The 25,044-nt window shown below is 40.4% G+C and overlaps 1 protein-coding gene across 1 annotated transcript in view; it reads right to left on the bottom strand.

Annotated features, from left to right (window-relative positions):
* Positions 1-25,044, bottom strand: part of LOC145343014 (A disintegrin and metalloproteinase with thrombospondin motifs 19-like) — a 414,592-nt gene that overhangs the window by 224,310 nt on the left and 165,238 nt on the right. Inside the window, exon 10 of the mRNA XM_080188739.1 lies at positions 6,216-6,366. Coding sequence (XP_080044865.1) covers positions 6,216-6,366 — 151 coding nt within the window. The remainder of the gene's footprint in view (positions 1-6,215; positions 6,367-25,044) is intronic.

The raw sequence follows: 25,044 nt of genomic DNA, 5'->3' as shown, positions 1-25,044 counted from the left end.
GGCCTGAAGGGGCGGCCTAATTATGAGTGGCGGGGGTTGCTGTACACGCTGCCTGTGATCAGATAAGGGGGTGGGAGGGGGGTGGTGGTTGGTTGGTTGGGAGGGGGGGCGGGGGGTGGTGGCCTGCTGCTGTTCTGCAGGTGGTCAGATCGGGGTCGGGGGGAGGTGGTTTGTGGGGGGGAGGGGTGAGGGGTGTGATCAGTCGGGGAGGTGGCGGAGCCTGCATTTTCAAATGGTATGTGATTCGTGATTGGCTGTAGGCCCCCATGATTGTACTGCTGCAGGCAGCCTGAACAAACTCCCCGTACAATCAGCTCGCTCTCTGCTGTTGGAATTGTGGTTATGCAGAATCAGAGGTCTGTGCCTGCACAACAGCTCCCTCTGCAGGCTGGCTGGTGAATGAGGCCCAGCCCACTGCCTGCAGCAGGTAGAAGTGGTCTAGCCCATATTTTCAATGTTTAAGTGCACAAGATTGGGCATGATAACTCACCAAAAAACTAATCAGGAACTTTCCTATTTTCATGCTAGCTGGACACTTGGAATCATTCTTGTAAAATTCTGCCCCATGTGTTGGATTTCCATCCCAGCGGCAGGTGGTTGAAGTCAGGAAGTGCTCAGCCAAACATGCATTATGAAGCTATCGAAAATTTATTGAAATAAGGGGAAAACATTTGATTAATAGATTTATAGCCTTTTTTGTTCTGTGATCTATTTTTCCACTGGCTCAACATTTACTCACATAACATAAGGAGATGTCAATTGCTTATATTTTCTGTTATTTATGGTTGATTGGCACCTTTATAGGATTGTGTTCACATAGCAGCTTTTTAAAGAAAATTATGCATTTCTGGTTTTTGAAGCATTTTCACACATACTATTGTTACTATAGGGTTCATTGGTGCTCTGAGAGAATGGTTATGAGTGTTATGGTTGGCGTGGAGAGTATGACAGACATTTGGAGTTTGGGTGGGGGACATGAGTTGGCATGGAGGGTACAAAAAGCCATTGAGAGGGGGGAGACATGGGTGTGGATGTGGGGGGGGGGGGGGGGGGGGGGGGCATGTGTGTGACCTTTTGAAGTTATCTTTCAAAAGTTCCTACATCCAGACAATGGTTCACAATTCTTCTGAGAAGGTGTGAACCATGTGTCCTCGAGAAGCTAACTCCACTAAAATTGCAGGGGAATAGGAAATACCTTCCGTCCCATGGAACCAGCTATGTCAGAAATGCTGGATGTGGAGTATCAGGAATGGGAGCAGGAACCATTTTTAAAAGTGTCCACAAGTCATAGGAACATAGGAACATAAGAATTAGGAGCAGAAGTAAGCAAATTCAGACCTTCAAGCTTGCTCTGTCATTCAATCAGATCATGGCTGATCTCTCCCTGGACTCAAATCCACCTCCCCAGCTATTCCCCATATCTCTTTATCCCTTTTTTGTAAATTAGAAATATATCTATCTCCTTCTTGAAATCATTTAATGATGCAGACTCCAGCGCACTATGGGGCAGCGAGTTTCACAAATTCACCACCTTCTACGAGACGTAATTTCTCCTCATCTCATTTAAATCTACCACCTTTCAAACTATACCTGTGGTTTCTTGTTTGAAATTTCCCCATAAGAGGAAACATTTGGTCTGCATTTACTTTATCAATCCCTTTTAAAATGTTATGTACCTCAATCCAATCCCCTCTCATCCTTCTAAACTCCAGTGAATATAAGCCCAAACTGTTTAATCTCTCCTCACATGTCAACCCCTTCATCCCCAGAATCGATCTGGTGAACATCCTCTGAACTGCCACCAAATCCTTCCTCAAATAAGACGACCAAAACTGCACACAATATTCCAGAAACCAAAAGAAAAAATGCTGGAAAATCTCAGCAGGTGTCGCAACGTCTATATGGAGAGAAAAGAGTTGTCAAAACAATACTCCAGATGTGTTCTCACCAACACCATATACAATGGCAACAACATTTCTCTACTTTTATACTCCAGTCCTTTTGCGATAAATGCTAACATCCCATTTGCCTTTTATATTACATGTTGCACCTGTATACCGACTTCCTGCGATTCGTGAACATAGACACCCAAATCCCTCCCGGATGCATTTTGAATCTGCTTTACATTTAGGTAATAATGTGCCTATCTGGTTTTTTCTGCCAAAATGGACAACCTCACATTTATCCACATTAAACTCCAAATTTTGGCCCATTCTCTTAGCCTATCTATATCCATCTGTAAAATCTTTATATCCTCTTCACTGCCTCATTTCCCACCTCATTTTAGTATCATCCTTTATTCAGTGAAAATCCAGTCCCATGTTTTCTTTACTTATTACAATGTTGATTCAATTTCAATGATTGGCTAAATATTACATTTAAGTTGTTTGCTTGCTGCAATGTTTTATTTGCTACTGTTACCACACTTAATTGTACTGAATGCACAGGCACAAGTGCTCTTGAATGTCCCTTAACAAAATTCTGTCCCTCAGTATGCATTGCTTCTTCGCACTTTGAGGTGTAAATGAAATAAACTATTTTGCCAGAAAATCCTTTGCTATAGTTATAAATATTATGAACGGCAGATTCACCAGCTGTTGCTGTTCAGTTCAAAGTTGTTTGAATTCATGATTATCCATTGCATTCTACTGTCAAGACAGCTCTTTATCCAATTTGAAATTTCACCTTTGATCTCAGAAGGCTAAAGCTTTCTTATAATCCCTTTGTCAGGGCTCATATCAACTGCCTCTGAAAGTCAAAGTAACTATCAGTCACACTTCCTTCATCTGTTCATTTAATAACTGCCTCAGAAGATTCTAGCAAATTTGTCATGCCTGACTTCCCTTTCATTAACCCACAGCACTTCAGGTTTCTTTTTCTAATTAGGGCTAAGACAATTCTAAATTTAAAACACTCTAGCATCCATCCATTAATATCAAAGTAAGAATGGAAATTCTTATAATCATATACCTTTTAAAATGAAATGCTAGAAAAGCAAAATAAAACAAACAGCCTTTAAATGGTACTGATATATCAACATTTCAGGTAAATCCCTCCTTCAGATGCTAATTTTTCTGATGTTGATTTCCATTATTTCCAGTTTTTTAAATCTCAAATGCCACTTTCTTTACTTTTTTAAAAATATAAAGCCTAATTTTATCTGAAGCATCTCCTTGTTAGTATTTAAGTTAACTTACCTATAACTGTTCTAATCTATTAAAAGGCCAATGCTGCTTGTTCTGCTTAAATACGCACATCACAAAACGTTTCTAATAAATCCCTCAGTCTGATGTATTGAAATTCTACAAGTTACATAAATCTTTGCGGTTTTTTAAATCCAAAAACATCCTGTTAATTTCAGTAATAGGTGGATTCCTTATAAATATATTTTAGTCATTCACATACAAATAAGAAAATAATAATGCTGTTCCCTTTGGCTTTTCCTACATTACCCAGGGTTGCCACATTGTTGGTTCTCTATCCCTATCAACCCTCATTTTTTTGATCTGGTGGGCTGTTTTACAGCCTGACAACCTTCCTAACTCTCCCCTTTTTATCCAGCCTGGGAATCAGTACCAATACAGGCTGGCTTGGCTGCATCAGTTGGCTGCGTTCTTCTGTGGCCAACAAGTCCTGTGTGGGACTTGAACCCACAGCACCTGACTCAGAAGTAGGACCACCTGAGCCACACAAAAATAACAATGCAGCTAAAAAATAATTTTATATTTTCACAACGTGTGTGCTCATTAATAAAGAAACTTAAAACAACTGCTAGCATATTGCCTGCATTACTGATACAACTGTTTCCTGTGTGCCAGAGAGGCATGACTTCAAGCATTGCACCACAGTATCATTCCAGGCAGTTAAGAATGGAACAAGACCTAACCATTGCATATTCAGAGAGACAGGTAATGTTGAGGAAGTGGGGAGGCTGCAGAATGCCTTGTAGCTTAGGAGAATGGGCAAAGAAGGGGCAGATGGAATACAAAATGGGGTGTGAGGTTATGCACTTTGATACGAAGAATAGAGGCATAGACTATTTTCTAAATGGGAAAAAGCTTCAGAAATCTGAAGCACAAAGGGTCTTGGGAGTCCTGTTTCAGGACTCTCAAAGTTAACATGCAAGTTCAGTTGGCAGTTAGGAAGGTAAATTCAATGTTAGCATTCATTTCTAGAGAGCTAGAATACAAAAGTAGGGATGTATTGCTGAGGCTATATAAGGCTCTGGTCAGATCCCATTTGATATATTGTGAGCAGTTTTGAGCCCCTGAGGAAGGATATGCTGGCCTCGGAGGGCGTCCAAAGGAGGTTCACAGGAATGAAAGGTTTCTCATATGAGGAACGGTTGAGGGGTCTGTGCTCGATGGAGTTTAGAAGGATGAGGGGGGATACAGAATATTGAGAGGCCTAGATAGAATGGATGTGGAGAGGATGTTTCTACTAGTGGGATAGACTAGAATTTGAGGGCAGAACCTCAGAATGCTCCTTTAAAACTGAGATGAGGAGGAGTGTCTTCAGCCAGAGGGTGGTGAATCTGTGGAACTCATTGTCACAGAGGGTTGTGGAAGCCAGGTTCTTGATAAATAACAGGATCAAGGATTATGGGGAGAAGGCAGAAGAATGGGGATAAGAATCATATCAGCCATGATTGAATGGCAGAGCAGACTCAGTGGGCTGAATGGCCTAATTCTGCTCCTATATCTTATAATCTTATGGTCTTTTATAAACATTACAGAGATACATATTATAAACATACTCCCCAACTCAATAACCAATTTCAGTTTGTTCCTATTTGGATCCTAAATGGATCCCCACTTAATGCTCATTACCTGCATAATATGGATAACAATGAATGTACAATTACTACAACTATTGTAATCATTCAATTATTTCGATAAATTCAATTATATAAATTCAATTATTAAACTGAGTCATTGCCTGCCCTCTGAGATAGATATGAAATATATTATGAGACTTTTTATAGATACGTAGAGGATTTTCCTAATGTCCTGGAAAACATTTATCCCTCAATCAACATAACTAAATCTAGACATTTATCTCATTGCTCTTTATAATTTAGCTGCAATGCATCCTTACATGGCATCAGCAACTATTCTTCAAAAGTACATTAGCTGTGAACTATTATGGGACACCATATTAATACAAGCTCTTTCAACTTGAAGAAGGCAGTTTTTTCTTCTGACTTCTTTCAGGAATTATTTGAATTATGGTTTAATTTTGGTGCAATGTCAATACTACTTTGCATTGACACTGAGCTTATAAACTGCAATCATGGCAGCACTCCACAGACTGCCCATAAGAGATCAAAACAAGTTGGAAAAAATTACTTCCATGTGAAAATCTTGTCACCTCAATGGAATCTCCCCTTCCCAACCGCAATTGTCCCAGAGTGTCCCCTTCCTTACTGATCTTGCCAAATACCATTCTATTGGGATCCGATGGGAGCCTAACTCCTTCCCAACTTTCCACTCCCATTAACCGATTTCCATGCCATTTCCACAAGTTGGGGATGGAATTTAACATTATGAAATGCTAATGGGCCTCACACTCCAGGAGCTGAGGTGGAGATGCAGGCATGTTGGCTCCCAGACACCCAATTTCCATCCCAAATAAAAATCAAACCATTTCATACGTATTCCATTCTTTCTCAATTCTGTTAAGAATACCAACATTTAGGACACATTTTCTTTGTTCTCTTTTCCAAAATGCACCACATTTCTCTACATTGAACTAAACTGGGGTGGAATTTTCTGGCCGTTCAAGTCACTGGGGTTCTCTGGTCCCGCTGCATTGAACAGAGAATTGGCTGAGCGCCACATTCTCCGTCCTTGCTTGCAGCAGTGGCTGGCCGTGAATGGCCAGAAAATTCCAGCTCTGCTGTCCAACTACCTACTTTTTACATCCTTCAGTAATATGCTGTATAACAGTATGGCAAAGTAAGTATAATGTAATACTCTGTTTGTGCCCCATCGAGAATGGAGAATTTGGCACTCAGCCATATCTCCATTCACTGCAGCGGTTACTGGAGGATCCCAGCTGCAGGCAAGGTCGGAGATTCTGACCCACTATGTTACTTTATCTAACTCAGGGCCTCGAGCAATGCTGGTTCTATACTCTGCGGAAAACAATGGATAGAGGACAAAATAGCGGACAAGTGACATGACTTCGTACCGATCTAATAAGATAAAAATTACCTGCATCTCCTTGCAGAACGAAGCAGTGGGACCAAACAGAATCTGACATTGTTCATCTGCTGTGTAGATCATCCCTGGCAACTTGGATGACAACATCACTGAATTGAGGCTTTGAGGATCTGTGTGCAGTAAACAATTACTGACCTTTGACCTGCCAATACATATAGATTCATAAGTTATAACAAACAAATACGGTTCACTTTCTCCTGTTCTGGTTGATCTAAAATGAAAAGAAATTTGCAGCAGTAGTGTTATGATTTTAACTCCATAATTCTACAACACTTGGATCTAACAGTGCTGAAGCACAGAAGAAATACTGAGATAAATTGACAGATATTAGGCGTGCATTGGGCAGCTGCACATGAAAGGAACATGGTTTAGAAAATTGTATCTGTTGTAGCCTTGTCCTTCTTTTCAAAACTGCCTCACCTCTTCCGCATAAGAGAGTCTCTGATCAATCATTTTACCTTGTAAAAAGTTAAATCAGTATGATTCCATTTGCAGAACGTAAGATAATTAAGGGGAAAAAAGGTTTCTAAAATAATGTGAGTTACGGAAGGAAGTGCACTCAGAGTATGAACAAGAACAACAGGACCCTAATTGTTGTGATTGTAAGACAAGAATTGCAAACAAAAGAAATACAAAAAGGCCATTACTGTACTGGTTGACTGTTGTAAATGGCAATCATCCTTCAAGTCCCAGATATCATGTCTTTGCATATACTCAGTGCAGAAGTGACCATAACACGCTATACTTGCATTAGTAATCAACCCTAATGTTTCACCCACCAATACATGTTTTACTTACCAGTGCCTTATAACGCAGCAAGAGGAATCAAGGAGGCGACAAGGGCTGTGTTGCAAAGATGCCTGGGAATTTAAGCCATGCTCACTCTTTGCATCGGAATGCTCGTAACATTTCAAAATGGCGACCGCCCATGCAAGCAATTCATGTTAATGCTCGGCATGAAAGTGGAGAGATTTTTTGATGCTTCAAAGGTCAATTTATATACTGACATTTAAGATATGCCATTATGCAAAATATCTGACCTTCAATCTTACTACCTATCTTTTCTTCTTATCTCTCTTTTCCTTCTCTCTCTAGAAACACATCTAATTGCCACTTGAACCTAAAAATATTAACCACTTTAATAGCCTTTGAACTTATTGTACACATTTGTTCACAACTACATAAAAAGCTTTTACCTGAATTTCTTTCTTATCCCTTGGTATTTGAATATTTTCCTTAACGTGCACAATTTGCATATCTCAACTTACATAATCTGAAGAGTTTTAATACTATACCAGCAATATTTGTACCGACTGCTTGTACATAGAAATCAAGTCAGTTCAGTTTTTCCGGTATCTGCTACTTACTACTGCTTTAAGATAATGGCCACAATTTTGCACCTACATTTACTATGAGCACAAATGGTGACCAGGGTGCAAAATATCTCATGAGCCAGAAAACAAAAATCTCTCCAGTGACATCTCGTTTTCCGATTTTCCCCTCACCAGTGACCTAACACCACCCAGAAAGTTTGAAAGTCACATTTCAATAAATGGAGGTTAGGATTAGGGTTATAAGGCTTCCCCACTGTATCACCCCCATTAGGATTCTACACTTGCCAGCGTGGCATCACATTTATGAGGTTTACAACTTTTTTTTAGAACCAGACGACGGGAACCTGTTGGCGGTGCACAAGTGTAGCCCCTGGGAGGAGAGGGACATGCCAGAGCCTGGTACTGCCCCCGGCATTGAGGGATCTTGAATTCCCAGTGTTGCTGGATTTTTCTGACCCTGCCCCACGAGTAAGACGCCTGGAGATTGTGTGGCATTCTGTGCAGAAACAATGTGGAGAGAAAAGCCACCTGTGCAGCTGATGAGCTACATGCCAGTTTTCTCACTTCAACCAGCACTCTGTGCAAAAAAACAGGAAATTCCATCCCTCGTTACGTCCAGGTGAGGAAGAATAATCAGGTTTCTCCTTTTTTCAACTTCCTTGGACAGTCTCACACCCGCATCAGAAATGAAAAGTTATGAGTCCAAATAAAAGTTTTTAAAAATATGTACAAATTATTCCTTGAGGCATAGTTGGTGGTAATTGTGGCCATTAAGTTGGGTGACCTTGATGGAACTTTGGACGATTTGGACTGTAGGAGGAAATTGGAGCAGCCAGAGGAAACCCACGCAGACATGAGGAGAATGTGCAAACTCCACACAGACAGTGACGCAAGTCAGGAATCGAACCCAAGTCCCTGGAGCTATGAAACAGGGGTGCGAACCACTGTGCCACCTAATAAAGGTAAATCTGCGGCAGGATATCTAACAGTGTCTGCTGATATTTATACTTGGCCCTTGCATCCTTCAGCTCAGAGGAGCCTCCAAAGCTGCTGAGGATGTGAGTTGATATCGGTCGGTGAACATGGCAACTAACAAAGCTACTTGTTTAACCAATTCAATTTAAAGATTGGAAAATAAACCGCAGAAGAACCGACATGGAGGAGGAATTAAAGGGGATGGGAGAAATTAAATGTCAAATTAGGTACAGAAAGAAATATAAAGTGAAATAAATAAAAATTGAATTGAGGGGGGGGAAATAGAGAGAAAGAAAATAAATGATTTTATAATTGTCAAATTTACTCCCAGAAAGATCAAAATATAAAGGAATGAGACATCACACTTGTAATAGTTATTTTTTGATCCCAGAAAAATGACTGGCTGTAATTAATGACAGACCATTAGAACAGCACTTACTATTACTAATTATTTGAGGTGGATTAGCTCATATCTACTGTAAATGCAGTGACATGCAATGCTTGTAAATAATGAGGCAGACAGCTCAATGCTGTTTTCACAAAGCTTATGGCAGAACACAACTCAGACACCAGTCTTTGGTATTCACATTCAACCACACATCTGCTGCTCACCAGAAATAGCCCCATCATTTACACACAAATAAAGACGAGTACCATTAGCCTCACTTACTTCTTTGACAGCAACTTCTGGCTTACTGTAATTGAATTTGTGACTTCTGAGTATCACACACTTTTTGTACTAGACTTGAACACTTCTCAGATGCAGTCGCAACAAAATGAATGGGAATTCCCACTGCTAATGCGTGTTTTTATTTCCTGAGTTTAAAAGAAGTAAAATTAACTTAGCAATTCTATTTTTTTGAAGAAAGGTTGAAAGCAAGGAGTAAGGCACAGCAAACATTTGACTCAAACGATATTGTACAATTGCCCTTTTATTGGTTCTAATTGTATTGCCTGATGGAGTCTCCTGTCGAGTCGATGGATGAGTCAATTAAACTAATGTTTCTGTTCACATACCAGTGCTCTGGCCATAATTACTTTGTCATAGGGGTATCAATCAGTCATCTGCAAAATTAATTTTGACTAATCTTCTAAGATTGAATGCTCTAAAGCACAGAATTGAGTTTTATGGACCATTGAGTAATTTGTGTAATGTCAAGAGCAATTAGACCACACACCAACAATTATTAGTGCTGGCCTATTCTGCCTTACTTCAGGGTTGATCTGACCTAGAATATTACAATAGCTAAATATGGTACTTCAGTGAAATTTAGCAAACATTTATTTAAGTGCTGAATTTCATTTGATCTTCTAAACATTGGTAGCAGTGTGGGAAGATCAGCCATGGGAACACCAGATATAGGCCTACTCACCACATGGGTCTTAATAGTGATGGAGCTAGGAGGATGGCAGGGTCCCTACCCACCACTCTCACAGCTGATTAAATATACTGCCACCAAACATGCCACAGAGAGGGCAGGAAACTCTGCCCAAGGATCTCGACTGTCTCACTGATGGGTGGGCTGCTCAACGTCACCCCCACCACTGGTATAAGTGCCCCTCCTGCCTTCAAACCCATTGGTGGGGGAGCGTTAAGTCCTGTCAGTTGATTTGCAAATCTAGACAAGCTTCCCTGCATCTGTTATTTATCATTTTGGATACGATAGGACATTATCCAACCAAGCTCCATTACAAATAATGAAATGCAGATGTCACTGCTGCGTTTACCCAAATAAAACTGGGACTAAAACACTCTTCCATCAACAGATTAGTTCCAACGTAGTGGTTTGCCATCTAGTCATTCATTTAGATCAACTGGATGGCTGATATTACATCTGACTACATATGCAGTTGGTGGCAGTGAGCTGTGTGCAAATTGGCTGTCATAATTCCTATATTACAATACAGACCACACTTCAACAGTACTTAATTGATGCTTTGAGACATAAGGTGCTATACGAACACAATTCTTTCTTTTTCACCTGATAGCAAATCTGTGCTAGTTGTACCTTCACTTTGTTCTCCTACCCACTCAATAATCTGTAGTACACAAATGTCCAATTATACAATCACAGCTGTATTGTCCCTAGGCAGCTGCTGTTGAGGTACTGACTGCACCTACCTTGCTGGTCAGTAGAAGACCTCACAGTTAACCAAAATGTTTCACTTGCCTTTCAAATTGCAGTCATCATTTCAACCCATTTCACAACCTATCAGTTTGCTAATGCTTACACGTGGAAAAGTAATGTTTTCACTTGGATGGCTAGGAACCAAACTGACCAGTTGCAAGTTGGGAGCGGAGACTGCAAAGTTACTCCATTCAGTTGGGAAACAGGTCGGCAAGCTGCTTGAACCAATCGAATCAGTGCAACTGGACAATCAAATCAATGTTATTTTCTCTGTCTTGTTGATTGTGTAAGACTTTGAGGCAGAAACACTTTACAAAGTACTGATGGTGCCAGAGATCCCACTACTGATGCATTTAATTGCTGTTTGCTCCAAAAGATTGTATCACAAGCAATCTATTACAACATAGGCCTTAAAAACATTTCATTTCCTCAAAGGGACATCCTAGAGCAAGTCTGACTATTGTCATATGTGGAGATTGATTTTCTTTTGAGATTAGTATTTTGAGCCTTTTGAGACAAAGTAGCATATTTCCCTGGGTAATGTCTGAACTCTCGTAGGCTATATGATCATTGTACTTCTGGGAATTCCCAAACATTTGAAAGAGGGTAGGAAGCGGTGTTAAAATGATGATGAGTCTTACTTAAAGTCACAGCCTGGATTTTCGTTAGCGAGATGTGTAGCTCGAGATGCCTGAAGGAATTAGGGGTAACATCAATGTTGAGGGTGGGCTTTGATTTGGTGCCAGTTATTTCAGAAGATTTTAGGCATTCTAGCCCACACCCTTCACTATCCCTCACCCCTCCCATACCAACTCAATGTCAATTCACAACCCTATAGTATTAGTATGCTAAAACAGGCTTCTCCACACCATCTGTCATTATGTGCGATAACACCTAACTCCTGTTAAGCAGCATCATCACACGTTAATTTTTTTGCCATCACAGTGACTCAAAACAATATCGCTAAGTCAGTACTTTCTCCAGTTTTTTGAAACTCCTCAGACCACTCCCAATATATCCCACCTTTGAGCACTTGACACAGATGCGCGAATGTGCTCGCTCAGACAGAGATGAACTTAGAATGACACACAACAATCCCTGTGAATGTTCCAAGTCTTTCTTTGTTTTCTGGTCTCTCTGCTTTCAAATCTTTAGTCAACCCCCAGACTTCAGTGTTTGATGGGTGATTTCACCAATTTGGTGACCCAGATACACTTCACACCATGAAGCAACACTTGTGCGTTTTTAACTTTGATGCCATTTTCTTGGAGTCGATCCAGTACTTTGATCAACCTTACAATTACTCTCTTATTGCAAATTAGAATGTCATCTACGCAGCAGCACTCTCCTTTCATCCCACTTAATACCTGATTTATGAAGCTCTGGAACACTGTTGGAAGCATTAGACAGCCCAAATGTTAACATTTTGTACTGGTACAACCCTTTGAGTGCATGAATGATAAGTTATTAATTGTATTGGTCAGTTAATTTAAATTGTACATATGCATGTACCAAATCTATCTTACTGAATACCTTTCCATTGTTTAAATTGGAAAGCAAGTCTTCACTGGTAAATAGTAGGTAGGTATCATTCCTGATCACCTTATTCACAGTTGGCTTATTGTCTCTACATTTCCAAATGGTCCTCTCTCTTTTTGAACTACCATAATGGGTGCAGCCCATTCACTGCCCTTCATTTTCTTAATTGCCCGTTCTTTCTACTCTATTCAGCTCTACTTACCACTCCTTTGCTCAGTTAATGGTAGGGCACTGGGGAGAGTTACAAAACAAAGAGATCTAGGGGTACATGTTCATAGCTCCTTGAAAGTGGAGTCACAGGTGGACAGTGATGAAGAAGGCATTCGGCATGCTTGGTTTATCGGTCAGAACATTGAATACAGGAGTTGGGATGTCTTGTTGAAGTTATACGAGATATTGGTAAGGCCACATTTGAATATTGTGTGCAATTCTGGTCACCCTATTATAGAAAGGATATTATTAAGCTAGAAAGAGTACAGAAAATATTTACTAGGATGCTACCAGGACTTGATGGATTGAGTTATAAGGAGAGGCTGAATAGCTTGGGACTTTTTTCTGGGAGGCTGAGGGATGATCTTATGGAGGTCTATAAAATAATGAGAGGCATAGATAAGGTAGATAGTCAGTATCTTTTCCTGAAGGGCATAGGTTTAAGGTGAGAGGGGAGAGATACAAAAGCGTCCAGAGGGGCAATTTTTTCATACAGAGGGTGGCGAGTGTCTGGAACAAGTCACCAGAGGTAGTAGTAGAGGAAGGTACAATTTTATCTTTTAAAAAGCATTTAGATAGTTATATGGGTACGATGGGTATAGAGGGATATGGGCCAAATGCGGGCAATTGGGATTAGCTTAGTGGTTTAAAAAAATGAGGGCGGCATTGTCAGGTTGGGCCGAAGGGCCTGTTTCCATGCTGTAAGTCTTTATGACTCCTAATTGCTCACCTTGCAAAATATTGGCTCTACATTGTCCTTCATCTCTGTAATTTAACCTATATCTTCATTTTCAATTTCTTGGATTTGATGGCACTTAATAAATGCTTTCTTGTCTTCTACTGAGCAGTTCTAAATGTATGTTAGTTATTTTCACTACAATGTAAGTATCTCAAAATGTGGACCTTTCTGTCCCTTCGTCTGGTTTGGTGGGCTTTCCTGTCGGTGAAGTTGTTGCCCATACCCTAAGCTATTCAACAAAGTCATGGGAAGGCTCAGAATCACGCCAGATTATTGCCATGTTCCCTTCTTAGTGTTGACCTGCCTTGTGTCTTGATCCATTTGATCTAAAATGAGGTTCCATGGCATACAAAAATATCTATCAAAGGCTTTAAGAATGGTGTTAAAGTCCATAGTGGAGTGCTCCACTCCCTGCCTCAGAAAACATGTCTTCTATTGGGCCTACAGCATAAAGAAACAAACTGACTTGATGCTTCTGCTCTTTAGTGTGAAGGCCCAATCAACTTTATAAGCTCCAAAATGTGTGTCACAGTGTCATGTCAGTCCTCAATTTCTCAAATGCTGTGTAAAAATGAGTTCCATTGTTCCACTCCATCCTCATCACCAGCTTTCCGCTGTGCATTACATGAAGTTTAACACATGCTCAGCTACAGGCAGCCATTATTGGGCAACTTTATTTATAACTGCCCATCAGCGAACAATATAACAAAATGCTCAGATCTTGCAATATAAGTATCATAGAACCCCTACGGTGTAGAAGGAGGCTACCCAGCTGACCAAGTCTGTACTGGCTCTCCAACAGAGCATTCCACCCAAGCCTATCTCCCTACCCTGTCCCTGTAATTCCACACATTTACTAATTCCCTTAACCTACACATTTTGGGACACTAAGGGGCAATTTAGCATGATCATTCCACCTAACCTACACATTTTTTTGGACTGTGGGAGGAAACCAGAGCACAACTCAATTTTGTAGCTAAAATCTTGCATCCTTGGAAATTTTCTGATGAATCTCCTCTGTACTCTCTCAACAAGCCTCACATCATTTCAAAAAAGTGGTGACTCGAACTGGATACAATATTCTAAGCTGTGGCATATCCAGAGTGTTAGAAAAGTTCAGAATAACTTCCTTGCCACCATTATTTATGAAGCTAATATGTCTTGCTAGCCACTTTTTCAATATATCCAGCCACTTCTGTCTCCTTCAACAATGCCAGTTCCTACTGTCCCTGCACACTCTTTACAGCACTGTTGTTAAGTCTTTATTGCCTCTCCCTATCCCTTCTGCCAAAATGTATCCCCTCACAATTCTCTATTAAATTTAATCTGCCACTTAGCTACCCATTCTGCTATAGTTAGATTTTCTGAGTACTTGCTTTTTTTATTCATTCAAGGTATGTGGCCATCGCTGGACAAGACAGAATTTATTGGCCATCCTTAATTGTCCTTGAGAAGGTGGTGATGAGCTGCTTTCTTGAACCGCTGTCCATGTGTGTATGCACACCCACAATGTTTTAATGGAGGGAGTTCCAGGATTTTGACCCTGATACCTCACCTTTAGAGCTCTATGTTTGAACCAAGGCTGTAATGAGGTCAGGAGCTGAGTGGCCCTGATGGAACTCAAACCGGGCGTCAGCGAGCAGGTTATTGTTAAGCAAGTGTCATTGGTAGCGCTTTTGTTGACCCCTTTCCATCACTTAGCTGATGATTGAGAGTTGACTGACGGGGCAATTAGATTTGCCCTGCTTTTTGTGCATAGGATATACCTGGGCAGTGTTCCACATTGCCACGTAGTGCCAATGTTGTAGCTGTCCTGCAACAGCTTGGCTAGAGGTGTGGCAAGTTTTGGAACACAAGTCTTCAGTATTATTGCTAGAATGTTGTCAAGGCCCATAGCCTTTGCAATATCCAGTACCTCCAGCCATTTCTTGATGTCATGTTGAGTTGAAGTTGCCCAAAGATTGATATTTGTGATGCTGAGGACTTCCAAAGGAACTGATATGGATTATTCACTCAGCATTTCTGGCTGAAGATTGTTGCAAATGCCTATCTTTTGCACTGATGTGTTGGGATCCCCTACCATTGAAGATGGAGATATTTTGGGGCCTCCACAAGCTGACGATTAGCAAGCTCATTCAACAACGTAAGGTGGAAAATGGCAGGCATCTCACTGCTAACTCCACTTAGAAATTTAAAATTTCACATTTAAATTAGTTAAATCAGCATATGCTCAATCCAATATTCTCCTACCTGCTTCCAGTTGACATTGGGACAAGAATGGGAGCAATATATGAATTTTATTTTGTAAGTGTAGGACATAATGCAGGTTAGAATTATTGTGGGTGTTTGTTGTCAAAGCTTTTCAAATGATGCACCTGGGATCAGACTAGTGAAAGTAATTGGACCTTGTAATGTTATAATTGAAATCTCTATATTTATTATTATTTCATTTAAAGTAACTGTAATCTTTAAAGTATGCCAGCCTTGAAAGACAGAATTATAGTAGGCTTCAGAATTACTGGAAAGTGTACCGAACTATCAGAAACCAAAATCCCCGGGGTGGGAGACGTTTCTAAACTCCACCTCAAAGTAAATCTCACACATTTATCATGATCATTTTCCTCATTTTTATTCATCACTGATGCAAATACTACATTTTATACTTCTATTTCTTTTCACTGCAATACAGTAATAAAACATTGGGCATACCTGACATGCCTGTACTTTCTCAGAAGGCCAAGAAAATTCATTATGACTCTCACCAAATTTTACAGATATACCATAAAAACATCCTTTCTGGATGTATCACAGCTTGGTAAGGCTCCAAGACAGGAAGAGGGTTGCGAATGTAGCGCAGACCACCGCACAGACCAGCCTCCCATCCATTGACTCTGTCTACACTTCCCGCTGCCTCAGAAAAGGAGCCAGCATAATCAAGGACACCACGCACTCCAGACATGTTCTCTTCCATCAGGAGAAAGATACAAAAGTGAGATTACATACCAACTGACTCAAAAATAGATTCTTCCCTGAATAGACCTACCTTGCATTAAAATGATCTTTCTCTCCATCCTAGCTATGATTGTAACATTACATTCTGCACCCTCTTCTTCCCTTTTCCCTTATGTACTCTATAAATGGTATGCTTTGTCTGTATAGAGTGCAAGAAATAATACTTTTAACTGTATACCAATATATGTTGTTATAGTTCAGGTTAGAAACTCCGAAGTGTTTTATGGAACCTGCCTGGGTCATAAGTTTTGCATCTTGAATTTGGCTAGGATAAGCTTGATAGGTTTCAGTTCAGATATGATTCAAATGACCCACTAGGGAGCTTTTATCAAACAAAATTTATTTAAGAATATAATTGATATGTAGAGTAAGCAAATTATTAAGAACTTTTATCAATTACAAATAAAAACAAAACAACCACAATAATATATAACCGGTAACAGAGATATCTAATGTGTTCCAATCAAAGCAAAACTCTTGCCATAGACAAAACCCTTTACTGCTCCCACGATAATAGAATCGAGTTCTTTGGCTGAAGTTTGCAATCCTCTGCTCGAGGCTTAGAACAATTTGAAGATAAGACAACTTCCTAGAATACCAGAGACACTCTCCTCCAGCCCCCAACAGTAGCAGATTTCACAAGTCAGAAAAACAAGATTTTCTTTTCATCTAACCAACAGAATTTTCAAAACAATAGGGGTAGAGGGAAAACATTTCATTTTAGCTTGCTATCTCTTCAAAAACTAAAATTAAAACTGCAGCTTCAAACTGAAAATGAAACTTTAAACTCACTGGGAAAAGACATGTCCAAAAACATATGACCATCCTCCTAACAATTCAGGGTCATAAAACTAATCCCACAGTAAATGCAAACATCCTCATTTAAATCACTTAAGTACCAATAAAAGGACTTATCATAGTCAGCCCAGCAACAGTGAAATCGCTGAAGCTGTGAGAGCTGCAGAAATCATGTTTTAAAAAAAACTTTCTTGAAGGTACATCAACATCACAATGTGACAATAATAAATCAAATGAAATCAAAAAACCGAAGGAAGCTCAGCATGTGTCCTACCGGAACACAAGAAAAAGAAACAAGTGTAGACCAATTGCCTGCCATAACTGCATGCTCTGCCATTCAATACTATCATCGCAGATCTTGGGTTTCAACTTTCCCGTCCACTCCCCATATCCCCTGTTTCCCTGAGAAACCAAAAAATGTCTACCCCAGCCTCAAAGGTATCCACAAGCCTCTGGGGTGGGGAATTTCAAAGATTCATAACCCTCTGAGTGAAGTAACATCTCCTTATCAGAGTCCTAAAATGATCCTCCCCTTATCCTAAGACTGTGTGTCCCCGTGTTGTAGATTCCCTTACCAGTGGAAAAAATCTCGCATCACCCACCCTACGAAGCCCCTTTAGAACATTTTATGTTTCAATGAGATCGCCTCTTACTCTTCTAAACTCCAGAGAACGTAGGCCCAATTCACTCATCATAAGACAAACTCTGCATCCAGGAATCAACAGAGGGAATCTTCACTGCATCCCCTCCAATGCACATATATCCTTCTTAAACACGGAGACTAAACACCTGGGGTGCAGTATGATTCACATTCTTTTGAAATGATGATTGTAAAAAAAATACAGGACGATGAATTATATCATATGTTCTGCTGTGCCACCTGTAGCTAAGAAAACTCTTACCACTTCTGTTCACTACACTTTCCAATCTTGGGAGCATCCTTGCATAAGAAAGAGACTCTTTCTCTCCATGTTTGCTGATAGATGTGACTATCTTCTTATTGACTGTACCATTGGACTTCTGGGCATTGCAACAAAGGATGGACATACCAGAGGGATAGCCAGAACTCCAATCTATTACACTCCACTGTATCTGTCCAGGAGGTCTTTCAAGCATCTGTTCTCCAGATATGTTCACCCAACACTCTAGGAACCATCGGTTGTGAGAGTCAAAGGAGGGATCGGTTGCCATCAACAGTGAAAACAACTGTTTCACCTCTTTTCCATCACTGAGAGGCCGCTGCAGCTGCAATACCCACCAGCAAAGTCAGATGTGAGGAGAATTTTTAATAATTATTACAATAATCGATTTAATTGCTAGGATTTCAACATTTAACCAAAAATACTGGCATCTGGAATGACAAACACCTGACATGACTATTGGGATCCAGTTCACATTTTAGATTTAATTCCTCAAAATATTCAGTGGGATATCAGTTCATTCATTTTATCCAGAATCCAGTCCTCTGCTAAAAAAAATCCTATGTTGGAATATTAAAGCTCTCAAGGAGATGCTGTATATGAAGGAAACTAGGATACTCCCATACGAGCCAGTGTCTAACACTCTATATTGACTCACCCATGAAACTATTTCACAACTGATTATTTAAGATAATTAAACCAGTTTGCTCTCACAAAGGGTCATCCTGACTCGAAACATTAGGTCTAGTCTCTCTCCGCAGATACGATCAGACCTGCTGAGAATTTCCAGTATGTTCTGTTTTTGATTCAGATTCCAGCATCTTCAGTACTTAGCTTTTATTTTGCTTTTCCTGGTCTTCATTCAGTTTGCTGCCAACAACAAAACACTTGGGTGCAAATCAATCAACAGTAAAGCTGTATTGCTACACGTAACATGCGTTTGATTTGCAGGTTGAGTAGATGGCAAAGGGATGGCCTGCTCTTATTATGTCACACAAGATACTTACAGATAAGGAAGGCCATTCACTCATTTTAATTCATCCATCCAAAACAACACAACAATCCCCATTTGTTGTATCTAATCATTTTTAAATCATTCCAAGGTTTTCAGCCCCAAAGCTCTGTCCAAGTAATCACCATCTTCTGAGTGGGAGAAGAACTTTCTGCAATCAATAAGTGCTGGCCTAGCCAGCGATGCCCACATCCTGTGAAAGAATAACTAAAATCTGAAAGTTAATGTATCCAACAATGTTTCTGTGACCAAGCCGAATGATGCAGCATCTGATTACGTTGTCACTGTGATTGTGGGAAGCATAACCATAATTTTGAGAGCATTTCCTTTTAGAAGTGACCGAGAAAGATAATTTTTAAGTTGAGTGCTGAAATCATCTTCACGATCCACTCAGATCCTGTTCAGGTGGCTAGCCAATACTCAAATAGTTTGGTTCTGTCACACAGTTATCATTTTTTTTCATTAATATAATAGATTATTCCCAATAGTTAACAAGCAACAGAACAGATGTATAGATATAATGATAACAAGCTCATCTCAGTTAGGCAGCTTTCATAGTTTTACTGAAAGCTTAGGACTGGAAACAGTTGCAAGGAATTGCATCCACTTAGATTACAAATGTTTCTTATTGCTTGGTGTCTTCTGACAATTTCTTTCTGCTATCTCTTGAGAAGATGGAATTCAAAGTTCAGAAAAACTTTATCCAGAGGACCTCCCTAGGAAGATGGTCAAATATTTACATAAATACACTCACCATGATGTTCTATTCGACCAATCTGGGCATCACAATCTTGTTGAAGACCAGGTTCATCGTACAAAAGTACATTTCCTCTTTCTCACATGCTTCTCATCTCGTAACATGTCTACTACTTGCCTCAAAGCAGCCAAACTATTTATTCCCCGGCCAGGTGCTGCTCTGAAATTAGTCACATGTATCCGACACCAAGGAGTCTTTTGAGTGAAGACTCTCCTGATGATTCAGTCCATACAGCCCTGCTGCCAAAATGGATGGTCTCGTTCTTGCAGGCATTTTCATATCTCGAGTTACATTGAGTCCAAATGACTCTTACTGGGAGCTAAAAGCTCTGGAGAAGGGTCATACAGACTTGAAACGTTAACTCATTTCTCATTCTACAGATGCTGCCAGACTCTGAAGAGTTTTTCTATTTTTGTTTCAGATTCCATCAACCACAGTGTTTGGCTTTTACCTTCACATCTATGCTTTTTTGAATGGCAAGGTTTTGCAGAGCACAGCCAGCTATGCTTTGGGGTTTACTGTAGGCAACCTTCTGCAATTAAAACACCTTTTTAACATGTTATGGTCTTTCACTTATAAGCGGACATGAAGATTTGTGCTTCAGTGGCCAGAGTTCTCCAGCTCTTCATGCCTTGATGCTGCTGCCAGAAAGGATGGAGAATTTAACACTTGGCCAAATCTCCATTTGCTGCAACAGAACAGCAGAATTCCACTGGTGTGAATGGCCAGAGAATCCCACCCAATGTGACACTTCTTAGCTGTTGTGTTTGTCATTCACCATGGTAACCAAGACTATTCTTTAATATCTACAGGCATCTTGATTAATTTCCTTAGACAACTTAAGTAGCTTGGAATTTCTGAAAATGTAAGCATCATGGTAACTTCCATCATGAAGGGTTCTTTGCAGCTGGTCACACACAATTCAGCAACTGTTTTCCTGTGTCTTAAGCAAGTTGGCGGGGTTAGCTGTTGTGTGTTTGTGGAATTATAGTGTGGGGCTTGGCCCCTTTAAGAGGATAGTCACATGATCACTCTGACATCATCAGGGTTGTCACAGGCAGTTGGAGAATTGAAGCCTGTACAGCGCACACCTAAACAAAACCTGCTTGCTGTTTCTACTAAAACTTACGTGGGCCTCCTGAATTGACTGAATCTCTACACCTCCACAATCTACACAATATTAACACTTGAAGCTCTCATTACTGCATGGATGCACTTTGGAGAATTTAGCATCATGAAATAACTGGGCAGCCTTGTGACGCCTTTTTCAGGCCTCTTCCTGAAATTGGGTGCTTAATAAGTACGGTGTTAGCAAAACACAGACTTCTTTGCATTCCTCTGACCATTGTGTTGGTACATTGGGAATCCAACTTTGACCAAATTTGGATGCTTACCTTGATAAAAGCCGAAAAGAAGCATTGTGTAGTTGGGGAAGGAAAGCTCAATGGGAGGAGGACGGAACATGGACTACACAACCGCACATTAGTGATATAAAGCCAGCAGGAGTAAGCATAGCCCTCACTATTTCAGATCAAGCTGTGAAAAAAATGCATTACATAGAATATAAAAATTACAGTACAGAAATAAGTCATGTAGCTCAATTGGACTTTGACAGTTTTTGCAATTTTGGCGTCCTTAGCAGAGGAATGGTGTCCTTGGTATAGAGGGAGTACAGTGAAGGTTTACCAGGCTGATTCCTGGGATGTTAAGTCTGTCATATGAGGAGAGTCTAAGTTGATTAGGATTCTATTCACTGGAGTTTAGAAGAGTGAGAGGGGATCACATACAAAACTTAAAAATTCCAACAGGGTTAGACAGGGTAGATTGAAAAGAATGTTCTCAACGGTGAGGGAGTCCAGAACTAGGGGCATAGTTTGAGGTTAAGGGGTAAATCTTTTAGAACTGAGGTGAGGTGAAATTTCTTCACCCAGAGGGTAGAACGGGTGGAATTCATTACCGCAGAATGTAGTTGAGGCCAAAATGTTGCCTGATTTCAAGAAAAAAATAGATATTGCTCTAGAGGCTAAAGGAACAAGGGGATATGGGCAGGGCGGGGCGGGTGAGGATACGGAATTTGATGATCAGCCGTGATCAAAATGAATAGCAGAGTAGGCTGAAAGGGCCAAATGGCCTACTTATAGTTTCTATGTTTCTATGACAAGTTTTGTGCTCAATACAAGCCTCTGTTCACTCCACTTCATTTAATTCTACCAGCACATCCTGCCCTCTCCCTTATGTCCTTACTTGGCTGCCGCTTAAAACACCTATGCTTTCACCCTCAACTGTGTGGTAGCTAGTTCCATATTCTAAGTAATCTCAAAGTAAAGATTTTCTTCAATTCCTTATTTGGATTTATTAGTCACTATACTATATTTCTGATCCTGAACTTTGAACTTCCCATGAGTAGATACATCTTCCTACACCTTGCCTTTCATAATTTTAAAGCTATCAAGATTGGATAAAAGATGAGGGACCAATTTTGAAATACCCAGTCCATACGCATGTTGCAGTCTCTGCCATACTTATCATAGTATACTATACTTCTATCCAATATTATACTATATTTCTATATTACATTTCATGTTCTCAGTCCAGGAAATACACTTGATAAGGACCAACTCTTACCACTGAACATATGTCAGGAATTGCATTGTAGACTCATGAGGTATGCATAACAGGGTGGTCAAAGGGAAATATTTGGTAATGGAATGGTGGTGGTGCATGGTGCAGGATGATACCTGTGAGAGTCAGAAACAGACAGATGAAGTAAACAGGCCAAAAAAGCTTTCATTTGGTTCATCCGGGGTACCTTCAAACCCAGGTTTACTTTATGATTCAATTCTTTACCCTGAAATAATTAATGAAAATAAAACTAGATTCACACCATTCTTTATGACATATTAAGTGTGAGCTTTGCATACTTCAATGAAGTAAGAACATTTTTCATTATCTGTCAAAACAATTAGTGCTACAGATTGGTAATGTGAATGTGTGCTCTAGATGAGGCTGCCCGCTGGGCGCACACAGTTTGTAGAATCAGCTATTCAGTGTCAGCACAAACCAAAGTTCTTCCCATTGAGGCAGAAAGTGGAGCAACAATCATTAGTGGATGGCCAGTCCAATGCTGGTAACAGCCTGAAGCAGGGGAGAGTGCCTCTGTTCAAATTCTGTCCAAAAAACTGTGATGAATGTTATCCATCACTGCTAGGCGTTAATGCGGCCAAATACTGACAACAGATTGCCTTGTTTGGGCAGTATTAAGCATGTATGTTTCTCTCACAAAGCTCCCTTGTGCATGATGTAGTTGCACTTAATAGTATCACCAGATGAAAAGTGTTCTGTTTTCTAACAACGTTGACCTTCACCCGATGAACGCAACATAAACTGTAGTGTGAGAAAGGGCCATCAAAGCATGCACGCAGAGAAAAGCATAACCACCATTCCGTGTTTTAAATAGTGAGTTCTGGTAAGTTAGAGGAATTTCTTAATTGGAAAATCTACATTGGAAAGATAAATTAATTAAGATAGTAGGATATACGTAGATTGAACACCTAACCAATTTAAAAAAAAATTATTTTCTTGCTCCTCTTCTGAAGCTGTAAATTCAGAGTGCCACACAGCTTTGTAAGTGTTGGCTAATCCCCTGTATCTTACACAAATGATCATCCTTCCTGCATACATGATAACTTTTAACAGTCTACTTGACCATAAACAAAAGTCTTGCATTTATATAGCACCTTTCATGATCACAGGTCATAGCTAATCTTGGTATGGATATCCCATCATTTATTTCCAAGGGAAACATTGTCATTGCTGCTGCCTATACGTATTGTACAGATATTTAAGTGTGGAAGTCACTGCACCACATGATTTTTCCACCTATTCTGACCTTTATGCCCAATATCCCAATGGGTATAACTTTCAATTTCTGTGCCCCCACCACATCCTCCTCCACCTTCTTGGCCCCTCTGCCCAAGGCCCTCGCCTGTTGCCAATGTTGTCCATGCAAAGATGCCAAGGTGTAGTCTAAAGAAGGGTTCCTGCACAATGAAGCAGACCCACCACGCTTCTCACTGCTGTAGAGACTGAGAAATGAGTAACCTGCCTTTACTTCCTCCAAGGTCACACAGGAGAGTACTAGAAGTGTATGCGAGCACAGAGCGCTATCTCACCTACCGCACTAATGGGTTCACCATGACTACATTTTTCACATTGTATAGAGAACATTTCAGCACTTTCTGAATATAGTTCCATACGCTTATAGATGACTCGGTGTGTTTCTATGCTACAGAATTCCAAAAGAGTGGTAATATTTTGAAGGATGTTCTCTCCAGTGATAATGAAGGTGCCACGTTGAGGTCCATCTTGAGGTGAAGTCATTATGAGCAAGGCTGTGACCACATTTGTGGGCTTCTTCTTTTGCTAAACTATTACAAAACAATCCAGTTTATAAAGTCAAAGTACTGTGATGCGCCTTGTATTTTTCATTGTCCATCCAAGCTTGACTCAATGATCAGGCTTCAAGAACAGATGCTGGGTAGTGGTTGCACTTCAAGCATGCTGGATGCAAGACATTCATCACCCGGCACTATCACCCATAAGTCTAGGTGTAGGCATCACAACTCAACAGGCTGTGCATGCTCCAGGCAATATTGTTGGTCTGCTGCCCTTACTACTTTGGCAGCATTTGCATTCCAGGGGGAGAGGACATGCCTAGTGAGGAAAGCTGAGGTTTCTGGAAGCCTGGAATGTTGAATATAGCATCCATCCAGGAAACTGGACCATTGGGTAGAATAGAATGCATGCATTTTCTTTCAAAGAGCTGTAGTTGTATAGTCATGTGCTCAACTTGTGCAAGATGCCTTAGCTGCATGTATACTAGCACATGTGATCCTATCACTGTGTACTGGGTGGGAAGACTTCAGTCATTTCATTCTCAGCATCATAGCTTGGTTATGGGCAAGATGGTGGTGGCATTAGCGTCTCTTTTGCAGACATTGATATTTAAGTGATGAAGCTAATTAACGAGTGGCTTGCAATATGTTGAGCCCCAATGGTTATGACGGTGAGGGTTTCAGCCATTTCTAAAGTGCCTGAGTCAATCTCGTTGATGTCGATTCTTTCCCTTGTGGGGGATGGGCATTCCCCAGAGTAACTCTAGTCTCAGTACAAAAGGTTCTTTACTTAGAAGTTGCTCACCAATGATTGGTTGATGACAAGTATGAGATAGAGGATCTTCTATGACTTTGCACAAGGACACGTATGATTCCTCCCTCTTTTTTAATTCATTTATAGGACATGGGCATTGCTGGTTGGGCCAGCATTTATTGCCCTTCCCTTCATGCCCAATGAAAGGTTGTGATGAACTGCCTTTGTGAAATGCTGCAGTCCCTGA

Source organism: Carcharhinus amblyrhynchos, chromosome 5 (assembly GCF_965287045.1).
Source record: "Carcharhinus amblyrhynchos chromosome 5, sCarAmb.v2.hapA, whole genome shotgun sequence".
Taxonomy (NCBI): Eukaryota; Metazoa; Chordata; class Chondrichthyes; order Carcharhiniformes; family Carcharhinidae; genus Carcharhinus; species Carcharhinus amblyrhynchos.
The sequence above is the reverse complement of the archived record's forward strand: the minus strand, read 5'-3'. Positions and strand labels throughout refer to the sequence as shown.